We start from the raw sequence: 15,981 nt of genomic DNA, 5'->3' as shown, positions 1-15,981 counted from the left end.
CTGAAGTAAAATAAGGATATGTCAAATCAACAATTAAAAAAAAAAAAATTCATTATATACATTTCCTCTTACGCAAAATTAATGATTTTGAAAATAAGTGAGATGATTGCTCGTATTTTGGATTTACATAATACTTAGCAAAAGTGAAAAGGTTATGTCGAAGTACACTGTTAATAACCATGTTTTAATATTGGTACGATTTGTAAGCAAACTTCAAATACAAAAAACTCACCCACACACTCTAAAAAAACAAAAACAAACCCTAAAGCGTCTCAAAGGAGATGTGCCACCTGCAATGGCATCATTGTACATATATATGATCTACACACAAAGAATACACATGCTAAATAGGCTTGTCCTTGCATACCCCGTGGGCTCCACCCCATAGAGAATCCGTGGGTTCCACCCCATAGATTCTCATCATAACTGGAACAGATTTGATTGGGTTGGGGTCTTTACATATCCTTTAAATCCTACTCCACCTTAGTGCCAAATGAGGGCATCTAATGTTTTTGTCACAAAATAAAACCCAAATAGTCACTCCAGCCACCTTCAACTAAGAAAACTGACCTTGGTTATAGCCAGGAGACACTGTTAAATGATGAGCAGTCTCTGTGTGAAGTATGGGTATCTTCTGTTTCTCTGTTTTATCTCCCTGGCAATGACGACATTAAACTAATGACATTGGATCATGACATTCCCAATGTCACAAGCAATTTGTGTGAAGTATGGGCACTTAATATTTCTTTGTTACAAATTTATGGTTAGGACAGACAGACACACAGACAGACAATTAACCACAGAATCACCTAACACAAGAAATGCACATGGCAAATATTTACGTTTTACATTATTGTATCTCTTACAGCTGTAAAGTTCTTAGCGTGTGACAGACAAATGACAGATAAGTGCTTTGCAGGTGACACATACAAAACAAACAAAAAACAACTAGATACATTTCCATAGGGTAGTATTGACTTACAAGTAAAAGAGAAGCAAATGAAGTTGTGCATATATATAATATATAATAGTCAATAATGGTTTTCAGTTTACCTGAAGATTTACATATATTGTCATGTGTACACCAGTGACAGTGAATTCCTTTCTCCACCCCCCTCAGGTCCACCTATTTAAATGCCCCATCAGCTTTCTGCCCTCTAGTCAGTGACAAAAATGGTAACACAAGGGTCAGTAAGGGGTTTCTCTGACTTAAACCAGGACGTATCGTTTTCCTCAGTTTCTAAAAACTAGGAAATAGGGTGCTTTCCATTAACCTGGCAAAACTAGTACAGCTGGCCTAACTGGTATTGGCCAGCATGTTGTGGAAGATTGATTATAGTGATGTATGTAATCGTTGTAGAGTTTGCCAGTGACGCTGTCAGCAATATGATGTTAATGAAAAACACCCTGAGAGAGAAGTATGCTATATTTCAAATGGAACATGTTTGATACAAATATGCTCAATAACAATGAGAAAAAATTATTCCAATCCATCTGAAACTTGACACCATTACGTCCACACAGTAGACACATATTCATAAACTTTGTAATTAATTCAAAATCAGAAGATACATAGTATTTCCTTCACCCTACATCGTAGAGAAAAAAAGCAACCAACAGCCACACTGTGAAAAAGTGGTTATATGTTAATACACATGGTACAATTACACACAAAACAGAATAAAAAACCCGAAAATAATCACACTCCCAAGTCTTCCTTCTGTCCATAGCTTCAAAAAATATTTCTAGAGCCAGTTTTCTCCATATCTTCTTGTTGCTTGTTTCAGGACATTCTCACATACCAGAGTATTGCTCTATGTTTACTTTTGGCCGAACCCCTGGGTAATCAACCCAACCAATATTTAAGATATCAAGAAAATTTCTGTGATAAAATTAGCCAATAAGTGATATTCATTGCTCAAGAGTACGGACTAATCAAACTTGGGTTTATTTTTACACATAAAGTTAGCAGTAAACAACAAGGTGCATGTATCTATGATGTCATGGTCTATTACACGTATAGTTACATAAAAATGTGACGGATAACGGAGCATTTTGAAGATTTATGTAATAAGGCCTACAACAACAGAGAGGCTTCAGGGGATACCGTTTTTTTTTTGGTCTTCGGTGGCTTTTCTTCTGACGAGAATACTGATACTTACAAATTGAACATGTCTTGGCATTGCTTTCATTTTCAGTTAGTTTGCTGTTACCAATGTAGACAACATTGCTCTATGTTAAGAATGTTTTTACAAACAGTTCAACAGATTGGCTTCTTTAATATCTGCTGCACCTATCAATCTAAAAGATTGGTAAGGCTGATCCAGAGGTTTGGTAGAGGGTAAATGTAAACTGAAATCCTGGTAAACAAGGATGATCCATTCTCAGCATCTACAACGTTCTGAACCCACTCTTTTCCTAATCTTCTTGTTGCTTGCTGCGCAAAGTCTGTGTCGCCTTTTTCTGTGCATCCAAAGCCATGTGTATATCACCCAAGTTCTGAACAGTAGAATGAATAAAAATTATGAAAATCCCGCCATTTGAACAAAGCCTCTTCAAACAAGGTAGCTTTGTGCCAAATTTGTAAGAAATTTACACCACAACATTCATTTATCACGCATCTCACATTTATATGGTAGATAATTATCTTTAATTCCAATGTTATTCATTACAATTGTTTTGATTGGACAAAATTAAATCTAAACGAGAATTTACACATCAATAAATCCAAAAACGCTATGTATACATACACGCCTGAAAACAAATAACATAGTGCAGGGAAACTATTCAAATTTTTGCAATTGTTAATGAAGTGAATGAATTGGAATTACAAGAGTCAAATATTCTATATGAAGAATTTATCGTTGTGAAAACTCTGGACATTTTACTCACAAACTTAACATAAAAGTGCTTTGCACTTTTATTCAGTTTGTGAGTAAAATGTCCAGAGTTTACACATCGATAAATTCTTCAAAAAGAATGTTTAATCCTAGTATATGAACTTCAATTGGTTCTCTACTGGTTGCAATAGCTTAGCGGTAAAGTGTGTGTTTTGTAACTGGGAAGTCATGAGTTTGAGCCCTGTTCATGCCATGGCAGTGTCAAACCTGAAATGATTGCTCCTTCACCAAACGCTCGGCATTAGAAGTGACAATAAAGAGTCTTTCGGATATGACCTTTAAAAACGGGGTCCCGTTTCGCGGCAGGCATTGGCACGATAAAGAACTCTCACTGCTATGGCCCTGAGCATCAAGTATAGGTATAAACTTGTGGTACTTCACCTACAGCTGTTGACGTCTTAATATCAGTGAAGAATTGTTGAAGGGACGCAAAAACAAACAAACAAAAGTTTACTCCTGTAATCATGAAAATTTTAAAACTCCAAGGTCAAAGTGTCAAAAATTTTGATATGAAAAGAAAGGTCTTGTCACAAGGAACACACATTTGAATTATGAAAGCCCTATCACTAACCATTCATAAGTTACGGTCAAAGTTAAGGAGGTATACCGCATCATCATAATGGCTGATTTCCTTTTGAAACTTGAATGAATATCAGCAATACATGTATATTCCTTTCTGATTTACTGCTGGGTAGCTCATTATGTGTGGACTGCTGATCTGTAGTTTGAATCCATCAGGGGTTTTAATTTTTTCATATTACTGTCTACTAAAACTGCATTTTTTCCACCAATAAGGTAAATTTGAAACTTTTCAATTTTAATATATTATTGTACATATCCTTCAATTTCTATCCATATCAGATTTTTCTGGTGTGTTATTCCTCCATAATCCCGTGGGGATCCGGCTTAGAATAGGTCCTCAGTACCCCCTTGCTTGTTGTAAGAGGCGACTAAATGGGGCAGTCCTTCGGATGAGACCGCAAAAACTGAGGTCCCGTGTCACAATAAAGATCCCTCCCTGCTCAATGGCCATAAGCGCCGAGCTTATGCCTAAATTTTGCAGCCCTTCACCAGCAGTGGTGACGTCTCTATATGAGTGAAATATTCTCGAGAGGGACGTTGAACAATATTCAATCAATCAATATTCCTCCATAAAGTTTTTACAGACAGACAGACAGACACAGACTAAATACTATATGCCCTAGAATCTCCAATTATGGGGAGATAAACGCACATTCACGTATCCATTTTATAGCATTTCCAATATGCAAATTTCGAGATAAGAGCTAGCTCTTTTGTATTGTGTCTTGTTTAACGTCGCTCGTGGATTTTTCTCTCATATGGAGACGTCACCAAGATGGTGAAGGGCTTCAAATTTAGGCTTTTGCTCGGCGCTTACGGCCACTGAGCAGTGAAGGTTCTTTAATGTGCCACACCTGCTGTGACACGGGACATCCGTTTTAAGGTCATCTCCAAGGACCCGTGACATTCACACCTGATGCCGAGCGTTTGGTGATGGAAGTCACTACCTGTTTTAATGACTTAGGTTTGTCACGGCCGGGATTTGAACCCGGCCTTCCGCATGCGGGTTGAACGCTCTAACCTCTAGACCACCGCGGTGGTTTAGCTCTTTTGTGTAGGAGGTGCATTTAGTGGAACTCTGAATGTTTAATTAAGTGGGACAGAGTGCACCTACAGACAAAAGATGACAAAAATATGAAAAGCAGCTTCTATCAGTGATGGGCATTTGTCCCATACTATGCAACATGAATATATTGTTCTCTAAAGGGAAGTAACTCAGACACATGTTAAAACTTGTGTATTTAGATACTGCAATAAAACTTTCAGGTGATTACAATCTCTAAGAGTCAATCACAGATGGTGCTGTATATGAAGTAAACAAGTTTCTCCCATTCAATTGAGGGACCTTACCATTCCTTTGGTGGTGGCAGCAGCCAGCATCTCAAAACTGCTCCACGACCCCGGGGGTCTCTCCAGCTTAGACTCCAGCTCCCATGCAAAGATCATCTTCTCTGGTTTAGTAGGCAGAGCCTCAAACATGGATCCATCCTCCTGTAATCAACACATCCTGTCATGAAACTTCCCACTTGCTGTCATTTTAGTTTAGAAGATAATGCATGTCTCCAGATTACATGTTTATAAAATCTTAAAATAGTTCAAAGATGCTCATCTATTCATAATCAATATAAACAAGGGAACTACAAGATGGCGTATTGCTCTTCATGAGAAAAGCTATAACCTGGTTTGGGGCTGTTAGACCGCTGGGTTTATAAATAAAGTACACTGCTTGGATACATGATATAACTATACATGTCTGCAACTACAGGTAATGCTGCAGATCTATGTTTGCATGCTTCAAGGCACAAGCTGTGATGCTGTCAATTGCATTAATTTCCAAAATGAAGCCATAGTGACCTATTTTTGGGTTGCACCCCCCACCTCTCTCCTCGAATGCATCATCAACAGATGAAGTTTGATGGCCACATTGCTCACACAACTAGAGTATGTATGTCATAAAATTCCAGGAGTCCACAGTGACCTCTAGGTGGTTTGTGACACACCTCCCACAAAATGCATCAATTGACCAAGTTAGATGAACCTAGGCCTCACAGTGTGCAAGTTATGATCCAGACATCTGAATATGTATAAAATTCCTGAAGGTTTTGGCCAGCCAATCAAAAGCATGGCCATCATATTGAAATTTGAATAACAAAGAAAGTAACAAAACACATGCAGGCCCACTTTCTAAAACTCGAAAACTTGCACCAAGTGTAGTGACTGGGGATGCAGCTGCTTTGGACAAGAAGTTAATTCCATCTCTGCCATGGTGGACATATTGAAATTTGAATCATTCCAATCAATTAAAACAATTCTGCAGGGCCACGGGAGGAATACTTGTACCAAGTATGTTGACTGGGGATGTGGCTATTCTGAAGACAGGTAATTGTTTGTAATTGCAATAAAGCCCACTAGCCTTGGGCCAGGTGAGCTAAAACTGGAAGTCCAGACAAAAGGCAGTTCTATCAAGACAACAGGAGAGGCTCACTTAATCTTAAAGACTTGTTTCTTTGTTCAACACCCATGTGTATTGTGAAACAGTTTAACACATTTTCAAACTGTTGCTTTAGATGAGCTTTGAACAGTGCTGTTTCTACCACATGTATACCCCCTGAATTGACCAACACACTCAAGCTGTCATTGATTAGATGTTCTACATTGCCTGTAATTGGGGATATTTCACAAAAGGTAACAAGCTTACATTATTATCTGCTAATGTGGTTTATCTGAGTATCCACATTTTTAACATGGCTCCATCAACAAAATTATTTGAAATTGTGAGTTTTAGGTTTACATGGGGCTTTAATGACTGTTTGAAGGTATTGTTTGGCAACAAGTGGGAAAAATATGTTAGGAATTTTTTAATGGTAAATTTTTCGATGACAATGCAAGAATACACCGATATACAGCTTCAACTGTGTGCAGATAATCTGTGCCAAAAATCTAAGGCTTTTATAAGGAGTGGATCTGTAGTTCTCTGGTCTGTATATTGTATGAGGTATTATATGAGATATTGTATGAACTATTGAATGAGATATTGCATGAGGTATTGCATGAGATATTGAATGAGATATTGTATGAGGTATTGCATGAGGTATTGAATGAGATATTGTATGAGGTATTGCATGAGATATTGTATGAACTATTGAATGAGATATTGCATGAAGTATTGAATGAGATATTGTATGAGGTATTGCATGAGATATTGTATGAGGTATTGCATGAGATATTGTATGATGCATTGTATGAGATATTGTATGAGGTATTGCATGAGATATTGTATGAGGTATTGCATGAGATATTGTATGAACTATTGAATGAGATATTGCATGAAGTATTGAATGAGATATTGTATGAGGTATTGCATGAGATATTGTATGAGGTATTGCATGAGATATTGTATGATGCATTGTATGAGGTATTGCATGAGATATTGTATGAGGTATTATATGAGATATTGTATGAACTATTGAATGAGATATTGCATGAGATATTGTATGAGGTATTGCATGAGGTATTGAATGAGATATTGAATGAGATATTGTATGAGGTATTGCATGAGATATTGTATGAGGTATTGTATGAGATATTGTATGAGGTATTGAATGAGATATTGAATGATGCATTGTATGAGATATTGTATGAGGTATTGCATGAGATATTGTATGATGCATTGTATGAGATATTGCATGAGATATTGTATGAGATATTGTATGAGATATTGTATGAGGTATTGCATGAGATATTGTATGAGATATTGTATGAGGTATTGCATGAGATATTGTATGAGATATTGTATGAGGTATTGTATGAATGTGCAGGTAACAGAACAGTTCAATCTTCATCAACATTTTAAAGAATTATTCACTGTATGTTGAATTTGCAAACTTTTGTTTCCGAGAATGTAGCAAAAATTGCCCAACCAAGTTAATTTCCTGTGAAACCTTAGGCATTTAGTTTTTCTTACAGATGTAGAGTTGTAGAGAAAATTTTCGAAAATTGGTCAATTTTTTTGTGCTGCCCGTAATAACCAAACATCAAAATGAAAATGACGTGTAAAAGATTCGTTCCCATCTTGGCCTAATGCGTTCCGTTCTCAATGAGAGCTGTTCGTTCTCTATCTCAAAGTGTTCCATTCTCAATGAGAGCTGTTCCATTTTTACAGAGAACTGTTCCATTCAAACAGTTAAGCTTTAGTTCCCCCAAACAAAACCGTTCGTTCCCAAACTGTTCATCCACCTTTTCCGCTAGTGTAGAAGTACACTTCAAAGTCTTTACAACCTTGAAGGTGGACGTTGCCTTTGAACATTTAACTGACACTTAATACATCTGACATTTTGATATATAGTAAATATTATCTTTAACCACAGGATTGACTTGTTAATTGTTCAGAACTTTCAATGACACATAGTGTGAGGAGTACGTAAATATTCGTCTATCCTTATCATGATAATGGGTGTGTTGCTATGGAGAAGATTTCTAAAGATATTTCCCTATATATTCCCATATATACAACTTATCCCCTTTTGTGACCCCATCCTACCCCCAGGGGCTCATGATTTGAACAAACTTGAATCTGCACTACCTCGAGATGCTTGAATATTAATATGAGTAATCATGGCCCTGCTGTTCTTGAGTAGAAGATTTTTCCTGTATGTCCCCATGATAAACTTTGATCTCCTATTGCAGCCACATCCTATCCCCAGGGGCATGATTTGTACAAACTAAGTTTAATAGGAAGCTTTCATGTAAATTTCAACATTTCTGACCCAGTGGTTCTTGAGAAGATTTTTAAATGACCCAAACCTATTTTCGCCTTTTCTTCCTTATCTCATTCAGCAAGCAGTATAAAACAAATCTGTGTTCTTAAAACACAAATGCCCCATGATCAATAATTTACTTACAAATCTATCAAAACCTTCTGAAAGTTTACCATTAAAATCTATAGTAAAAGAGTTACCTCATTATCATAAATATGAATTGAAAAAAAATATTCCATGCCATGCCTTTTCAACGGATGTGGCGGTACTCGAGAAACTACTCTAATCAATTTTGTTTTGGCTTTACAGAGAGTTAGATTTTATTAAAAACAAATGTCTCCCCAGTTCCCCAAATTGGAAGTGCTCCAAATAAAACCTCCTCCCCTTAATGTTCTGGATGTTATGGAGGAGAAAGCATGAGCAGGGACATAGACATTATAAACTTCGATGAGCCATATAGGAGATTTCACAATTCCGATGAACCATATAGGAGAAGATTTCACAAACCATTTTACACCCTCCATCCCTCATATCCACTATAACTTTAAGGATAACAATTGGATCCTCCTGTCCCTACAATATGCACATCTGCAAATGGCATTGAAGTATTGTACAAAATTTCCAGTCTATCGGATAAGCCATATAGGAGAAGTTTTCATAAGCTATCTTATCCACCCTTCTTAGATCTTCTATAATTTATAGGAAAATTGGATCATATGCACATCTACAAATAGCAATGAAGCATTGTACAAAGTTCCAAATCTATCCGATAAGCTATATAGGAGAAGTGTTCACAAGATTTTGTGACAGATTGACGAACGGATAGTACAAAAACAATATGTCTCCCCCTGGAAGAGGGGAGACAAAATTATAACTAAGACTTACACATATCAATACAGTGGAACCCCGTTATTACGTTTTCCATTTTGTCACGATAAAATAACGTAATACCGGGGGGCAACGTAATAAACGTTCCCAGTTAAATCCGTAAAAAATATCATTTGGAAATTGTATATCGTCCGTTGGTACTCCGTGAAGGGGTGTGAGAATATATCTTTACTGTTTCTTTGTTTAAAAGACTTTGATACTTTGTTTTATTTACATCTTATCTTTAATGTCCGTAATTCTTCATGTTCTTATCCCTTTTCTTTATTTCGGTGTAGGATACATAAGGATGTTTTGATAAACGTTGCTTTTTCTGCATTTGTTTGGACTGCCATTTTGTTCAACTTTAAAACAATGCGTTCATGTATATTTCTCTTAATAACTCGTTCCGGTTCGTATTCAACATTCATATTAAAAAAATAACAAAACATTGTTTTTATTAAGTTCTCTAATTACACAATACACAACACAATAAAAAAATCCCACCCAAAAAACAACAAAACTATAGACACGAAACGCCCACGATACCCAACACTTATACACTTCTCACCAACGATAAACATGCACGGAGTACAATTTAAGCGTAATCCACATAAAAAAATATATAATGATGCTCGAAGATTTCATTTATAACGCTAAATGATGGCACTAAAATCACGTGCGCATCAAGGGATTTTAAAATATTCACTGAGGTAAATGCCGTGCACGAATCGGCCGATAGATTGGTGTATGTATGGACGAGATTTACGAATACCCAAGCTGCATGTCCAAACAACGAACAATTTTTTTAATTGAACACCTTTCGTCACCTATGTCCAAGCAGTTACCCAAGCGGTTGTAACATTGCTACGATAAATCTTGTCTTTTTTGTTTGGTACCAAAGCTTTCCGTGAATAGAGTTTTAATAGCGAAGGTAATCACACTATGCTGAACACGCAGGTGGTTGAGAATTTATTTCTTTGATTATCAAAATATGAAAAATATAGTACAATTTCTAAATAAACATTATTTAATTGTTTATCACTGGCTTCTATACGGGGTATTCACCTGTATTGATGTCGCTAAATCTATCGAAGCGTGATCAGTCAAGCGTCTCTAATCCCCAAACAGACCAGGAAATTTACGTGGTGACTGCCTCAGGCAGTCAAGGTGTGAATGGCTTATTATTTTGAGAATCACTATTGAATAATTAGGGGTTTATTACGTTTTTGTCGGAATTTTTACAACGTAATACCGAGTCCCAGCATTTTAGGACAACGTAATAACGAAGTCTATTTTATATAGGTTTGTTAAGGTAGACCTATACTCTGCATTAAATGGACTCAATCATGAAAAAATTGCCTTTATAAGATAGATATATATTCCAGTAATAGATAAACATTGAAAAATATATATGTCAGCATGCTAATTTCATTGTTATTGCTTCTCAAAAGTAAGTACCCCATCCACATATAATCAGCATTAATGAAAATGTATTCCTCCTTCTTATTTTTCTTAATATTTATTATTTTTCCAAAACAAATGGGCTGTAATAAGCAACATAGACTATATACCCATTATTTAATGATATGTAATCATTTATTTTAATAAATTTGAATAACTATTTTCATAATGTACACTTTGTGAGCCCACACATGTTAAAAGAAATACTGTTGAAAATGCCATTTGATGTCAATATTGGTCTTTTCCTCCAATTTTTATGGACTAAACCTTGAATAAATTGTTTCTAATTTACAGATTATTATCTCAGAAAAAGGATTTGCGTAAGAAAATCATATGTTGACGCATCATTTTAAAAGCTATAAGCTCTATAACAAGTACATCCCCCCCCCCCCCCCCCCCCCCCAAAATAATCTTGAATTATACATTATCATATTTTCATACGACATGTGAAATTTGAGTATATTTACAACATTGGATAATAATTTGAACTATGTTAAACTATAAGTATTATAGATACATGTGGGTTGCAATTAGATTTTACATTTTATCTGAAAACAAATCATTCTAGAAGATGGTATTCACAATGTGAATGTAAAACGAAAGTAACAAACTGAATTTTGATAGTTTTGCTATTATGATTAATGCATGTGTGTAATGTGTGTTATATCTTTTATCTTGGAATCATTTGTATGTACATAAATTGGATATACGTACATGTACACCACTTACGCCGATCTATGTAGATGCAATCTCAATAAGGAACTACACTGTAATCGCATTATACAGATGCCGCCCCGATAATTTTGAAAAACAGGAGAGGGGATGAGGAAAAAATGACAAATTTATGACGGTCGGTGAAATAAAACAAATTATTTGCAGCCGTTTTTTAAGCTTGCGTCAATATCTGCAACATTGGAGCGCGAACATAACTACGACATCTGTGGTCACTGGAGCAGCGAAGTGTGAATTTTTATTTTTACACAAGCTTACCATGTATTTGTTCATGATAATTTGGATTCAACAGCTGCGTAGTTTTGAATTAGCAATTATTACGCTCGAGAATTTTTTACTCATATGGAGACGTCACCATTGCCGGTGAGGGGCTGCAAAACTTAGGCCTATTCTCGACGCCGACGGTCTTTGAGTAGGGATTTTTAGCATGCCACGCCTGCTGTGACACAGGGCCTCTGTTTTTGTGGTCTCATCAGAAGGACCGTCCCATTTAGTCGCCTCTTGCGACAAGCATGGGGTACTGAGGACCTACTTTAACCCGGATCCTCACAAAAGAAATAATATTATTATTATGATGCTGGTGGAAATATGAATTGGTCCCCCTTTCCCATCTGTCTCTCCAACTTTCTGATGCCGCGTAATTCCATATGTTGAACATGGATCATTGTAAAACTTTTACATACATGAATAGTCAATGTATCTCACGAACGCCCTCATCCGCCAAAATGTTGTCTGTTCTCCAACCGATTTTTATCTAAAGCTTGAATCATCTTTAGCTCCCCCGTTTTTAAAAAAAATAATACATTGTACAAAATTTGACTGCAGCTGATAAGAACGCCTTGGAAGGAATTAATATCGGACAATCATATCGCCATGTAAAAAATCAAACTGATATCTTTGAAATACCACATTTCGGAAAACGGACGCGTGGTTCTGCATTTACATTTGATTGTGACGTAGGCTGTGTATAGGTCTACTTTAAGAAATGGTTTTGTGCTTTGAAATTCCAACATAATATGCGGACTAACGTAATAAAGGGGGAACGTAATAACGGGGTTCCACTGAATTAAGATAATCAAAAATGTACATTTTGACCTCTTTTGTCAGTCATTTCAACTGGAGAAAAAAGTATCATTTTGTGATAGGGAACTTTAAAAATGAACAATTTTCCTTCATTTCAAAAAAAAATTCCTGCTTGGGGGGAATGCCCTCTGACTCCTCTTGAATATTCTTTACGTTTTCTGATGATAATTCTTGGATCCGCCCCTGCTGTCACATCTATTTCTAAAAACACCAGATAATTAACTTTGTATAGCCTTACCAGTGAGATCTGGAGTTCTACTGCCTTCAGTTCACAATTGAGTGCCTCTCCCTCACTGTAGGCATTCTGTGCCTGCCTCTCCAGACGAAACAGCTCCTTTCTGACATAATCCTGCAGCCCCATCTCAGACCTTAAAATACAAGTCTACATGTATCTCAGAAATCTACATGTATCTCACACCTTAAAATACAAATCTACATGCATTTCACACCTTAAAATACAAATCTACATATACATGCATCTCACACCTTAAAATACAAATCTACATGTATCTCAGATCTTGAAGGGGCATGGACATGATTTGAGCTGAAAATTTTCAAATCTTATTTTTCTATTTTTATTTACAATGCTTAACTAAAGTATTTCTAATGATCAACCAAAATTTGAATATCAGTTGTTGAGTTACAAATGAGTTACAGCACTCACAATTTTTTTGATGCTATGCTCATTGATGAAGTTTTTCTGTCAATTTTTTGTTAATACATGCAATCCCATCAAGAAAAGAAATAAGTTTCATTTCTTAAGTACTAGTTATCTTGTCATTTTATAAAGTGCAGGAAGTAGAATCATCAGTGTCCTTTTTTTTGTTTTCACTTTTTGATTAACGCGTCTAATGCTTCTTGGTACAAATTTCATTTATATATGTGTGTATCTGTCATGTCTATATTTAAAGGAGCATGGACACAATTTGAGCTGAAAATTGTCAAATTTTATTTTTCCATTTCTATTGTTTACAATGCTTAACTAAAGTATTTCTAATGGTCAACAAAAATCAGTTGTTGAGATACAAGTGAGATACAGCACTCACAATTCTTTGTCCTGTAAACAAGACCCATGCAATGTTTTTTTTTTTTTTTTTTTTTTTTTTTTTTTTTACAGATTGCTTAATAGAAAATAGCATATTTAAAACAAAATGAGATGTGCCAAACACAAGAAACTATATAAATGTGTTCAAAATTAACTTTTTTATTGAAAAATCTACTTTCAACGAAACTTTTACTAACATATTCAACCTATGTAAACAAACACATGGCATGAGCCTTAATTACCTAACAAAGAATTGTGAGCTCTGTATCTCCCATGTACCTTGACAACTGACATTCAAATTTTTTTCTGACCATTAGAAATACCTCAGTTAAGCATTCTAAACATTTAAAATGGAAAAACAAAATTTGAAATATTTTACCTCAAATTGAAGGAATTATTGAAGTAATTTTTACTCATTTTATAAGATAAGTAATGCCTCGTTCACACGAAGAATTTAATTCGCATTAAATGTAAGTTAATGCGAATTAAATCTGAACCGCGTTCACACGGGGATTTTAAAACACATTAGTTTACTTCGAATTAAAATTGGAGTCGCGATTTAATGCGAATTAAATTTACTTCGCATTAGCTCCGTGTGAACGCTAAGCGAAGCTAATTCACATCATATGTACACACATGCGTAATGGCAAATTTAGGTCACATGCATCATACCCATGGTCAACTATATATATCAATGTCAGTTTTGTACAAAAAACTAAGCAAAATGATAATAATCATTAAAAACATGTACAAACAGCATGTCATTAGATAATGTCAGACGTAAATATGTGCTATGCATAGGCATACTGAGAAATACATGTGGAAGGAATTGCTTTTAAATACGACAAAAATGTTCTAAAATAGTGATAATATGATTTTCTTTTTTACATTTTTAAAAATGAATATGCCGCTCGTTATTTTTTTTAATACCATTTGTAGACTTATAATACGTATTAGTAATTAAAAATTACATCACAACAGTAGTCAGCAGAATGGTGAAAAAAACGTTCCGAAGTTTTAAAATTGGGCCCATGATGAAACAATATATTGTCTAGATCGAATGCTGGTCGTCAGAGGAAATAACAAGTAATTTCTTGGGAACATATAAATAATCACGACAAAACTCCTTATGTGTAGATCAGCATGTAAATTGTAATTATGTAGTATATACTACATGTATATAGCGTTTTGAACAAAGAATTCTGTATCTACACAATATTCATTAAAATATCTATAAAAATAATTTTCAATAACATAGTCTATTCTTTAATTTACTTCGCGCACCCTTTAATATAGATATGCATACAGATTTAAGGGACTCCAATCCTCAGCAATGTTTGGTAACTCGCGTAAAATCCGGAAAAAGTTTATTTGTATCATAAATTCCGGCATTAATATTTTTTGGAACTCTTCTCTGAAAAAAGAATAAGAATTGACAGATGTAAACAAGAGGTACTGTGAGCAATGCTCACTAAGAATACCCCCCGCTTACCCCAATCTCCCAAAGGGTGTTGGTAATAGGTATAAACTACCTCTTTTCTGAGTGTAAAAAACAAATGGCATGACAAACCGAACCATATTGCTACTTCGATGTCCAGTGCGCTTGACCTTTGACCTTTTGACCCCAAAATCAATAAGGAACATCTTCATCCCATGGGTAGTCCATATGTATGATATGGTGACTGTAGGTGGAAAGGATAACGCTTTAGAGCCCAGAAACCACTGCGTCTACAGACGGACGGACGGACGGACGGACGGACGGACGGACAGACAGACGGACAACCTGATTCCAGTATATCCCCCCCCCCCCCCCCCCACAACTTGTTGCGGGGGGTATAACAAACGGAAATGGAGGGGAATTGTATATGAGAAAGAGATAAGAAAAGTCGGTTCAAAGCCTCGTCTACTGCTACTATAACCATTAGCACATGTACCGATGAAAATAACAACCACCCTGACTTCATCGATGTCAACAGTGAAGATCCACTAGCACAGGTAGATGAATATGATGAAAATAAAGAGACATTTGACCTGTTCCAAGGCAGAAGAGCTGTTGAATTTTCAATTCTGGTGGATCATTTGCAAAGGGGGTGCTTTCTGTGTCATACGCCTTTGGATCTTGTTGACTGTGAGAAAGAGAGACGTTATGGACTAGCCAGCTTACTGTATGTGAGATGCAGGAAGTGCGATGAACTGACGATCATTCCAACTGGTAAACGACACAATATAGGTCAGAATGGTCAAGGTCCTTTTGATATCAACACCAAACTTGCTGTTGGTAAGTATTTTTATAAAATCCTAAACGTGTGTGTATTTTGCAATTTATCTGTAAAAGATGTTTTCGAAGCTGGTCATATGTAGATACAAGTAGTGTTGTAGCATTTTGTAGTATACAGGTACCAGTACTTCTTCTAGTATATATATATAGTATGTAGAATAGAAAAGAGGATTTATCCCTTGGCTCAATAAATTGGATGTGAAAGATGTGATTGTGAGATCTTGTGTTGTCAATTACTAGTGTTTGTACAATAGAGCAGTAAGTGCATGCATGGTG

General features: G+C 35.8%; 1 protein-coding gene across 1 annotated transcript in view; it reads right to left on the bottom strand.

Annotated features, from left to right (window-relative positions):
* The window catches only part of LOC125678292 (roquin-2-like), a 75,344-nt gene that overhangs the window by 1,527 nt on the left and 57,836 nt on the right, over nt 1-15,981 (bottom strand). The window contains exons 17-19 of the mRNA XM_056155420.1: nt 12,621-12,750; nt 4,833-4,973; nt 1-2,499 (exon numbers count right to left, since the gene is read on the bottom strand). The exon at nt 1-2,499 is cut by the window's left edge and continues 1,527 nt beyond it. Of these exons, the coding sequence (XP_056011395.1) occupies nt 2,419-2,499; nt 4,833-4,973; nt 12,621-12,750 (352 nt within the window). The 3' untranslated portion in view covers nt 1-2,418. The remainder of the gene's footprint in view (nt 2,500-4,832; nt 4,974-12,620; nt 12,751-15,981) is intronic.

The sequence above is a fragment of the Ostrea edulis genome, chromosome 2, assembly GCF_947568905.1.
Source record: "Ostrea edulis chromosome 2, xbOstEdul1.1, whole genome shotgun sequence".
NCBI lineage: Eukaryota > Metazoa > Mollusca > Bivalvia > Ostreida > Ostreidae > Ostrea > Ostrea edulis.
This window is presented reverse-complemented; position numbering and strand designations above follow the sequence as displayed.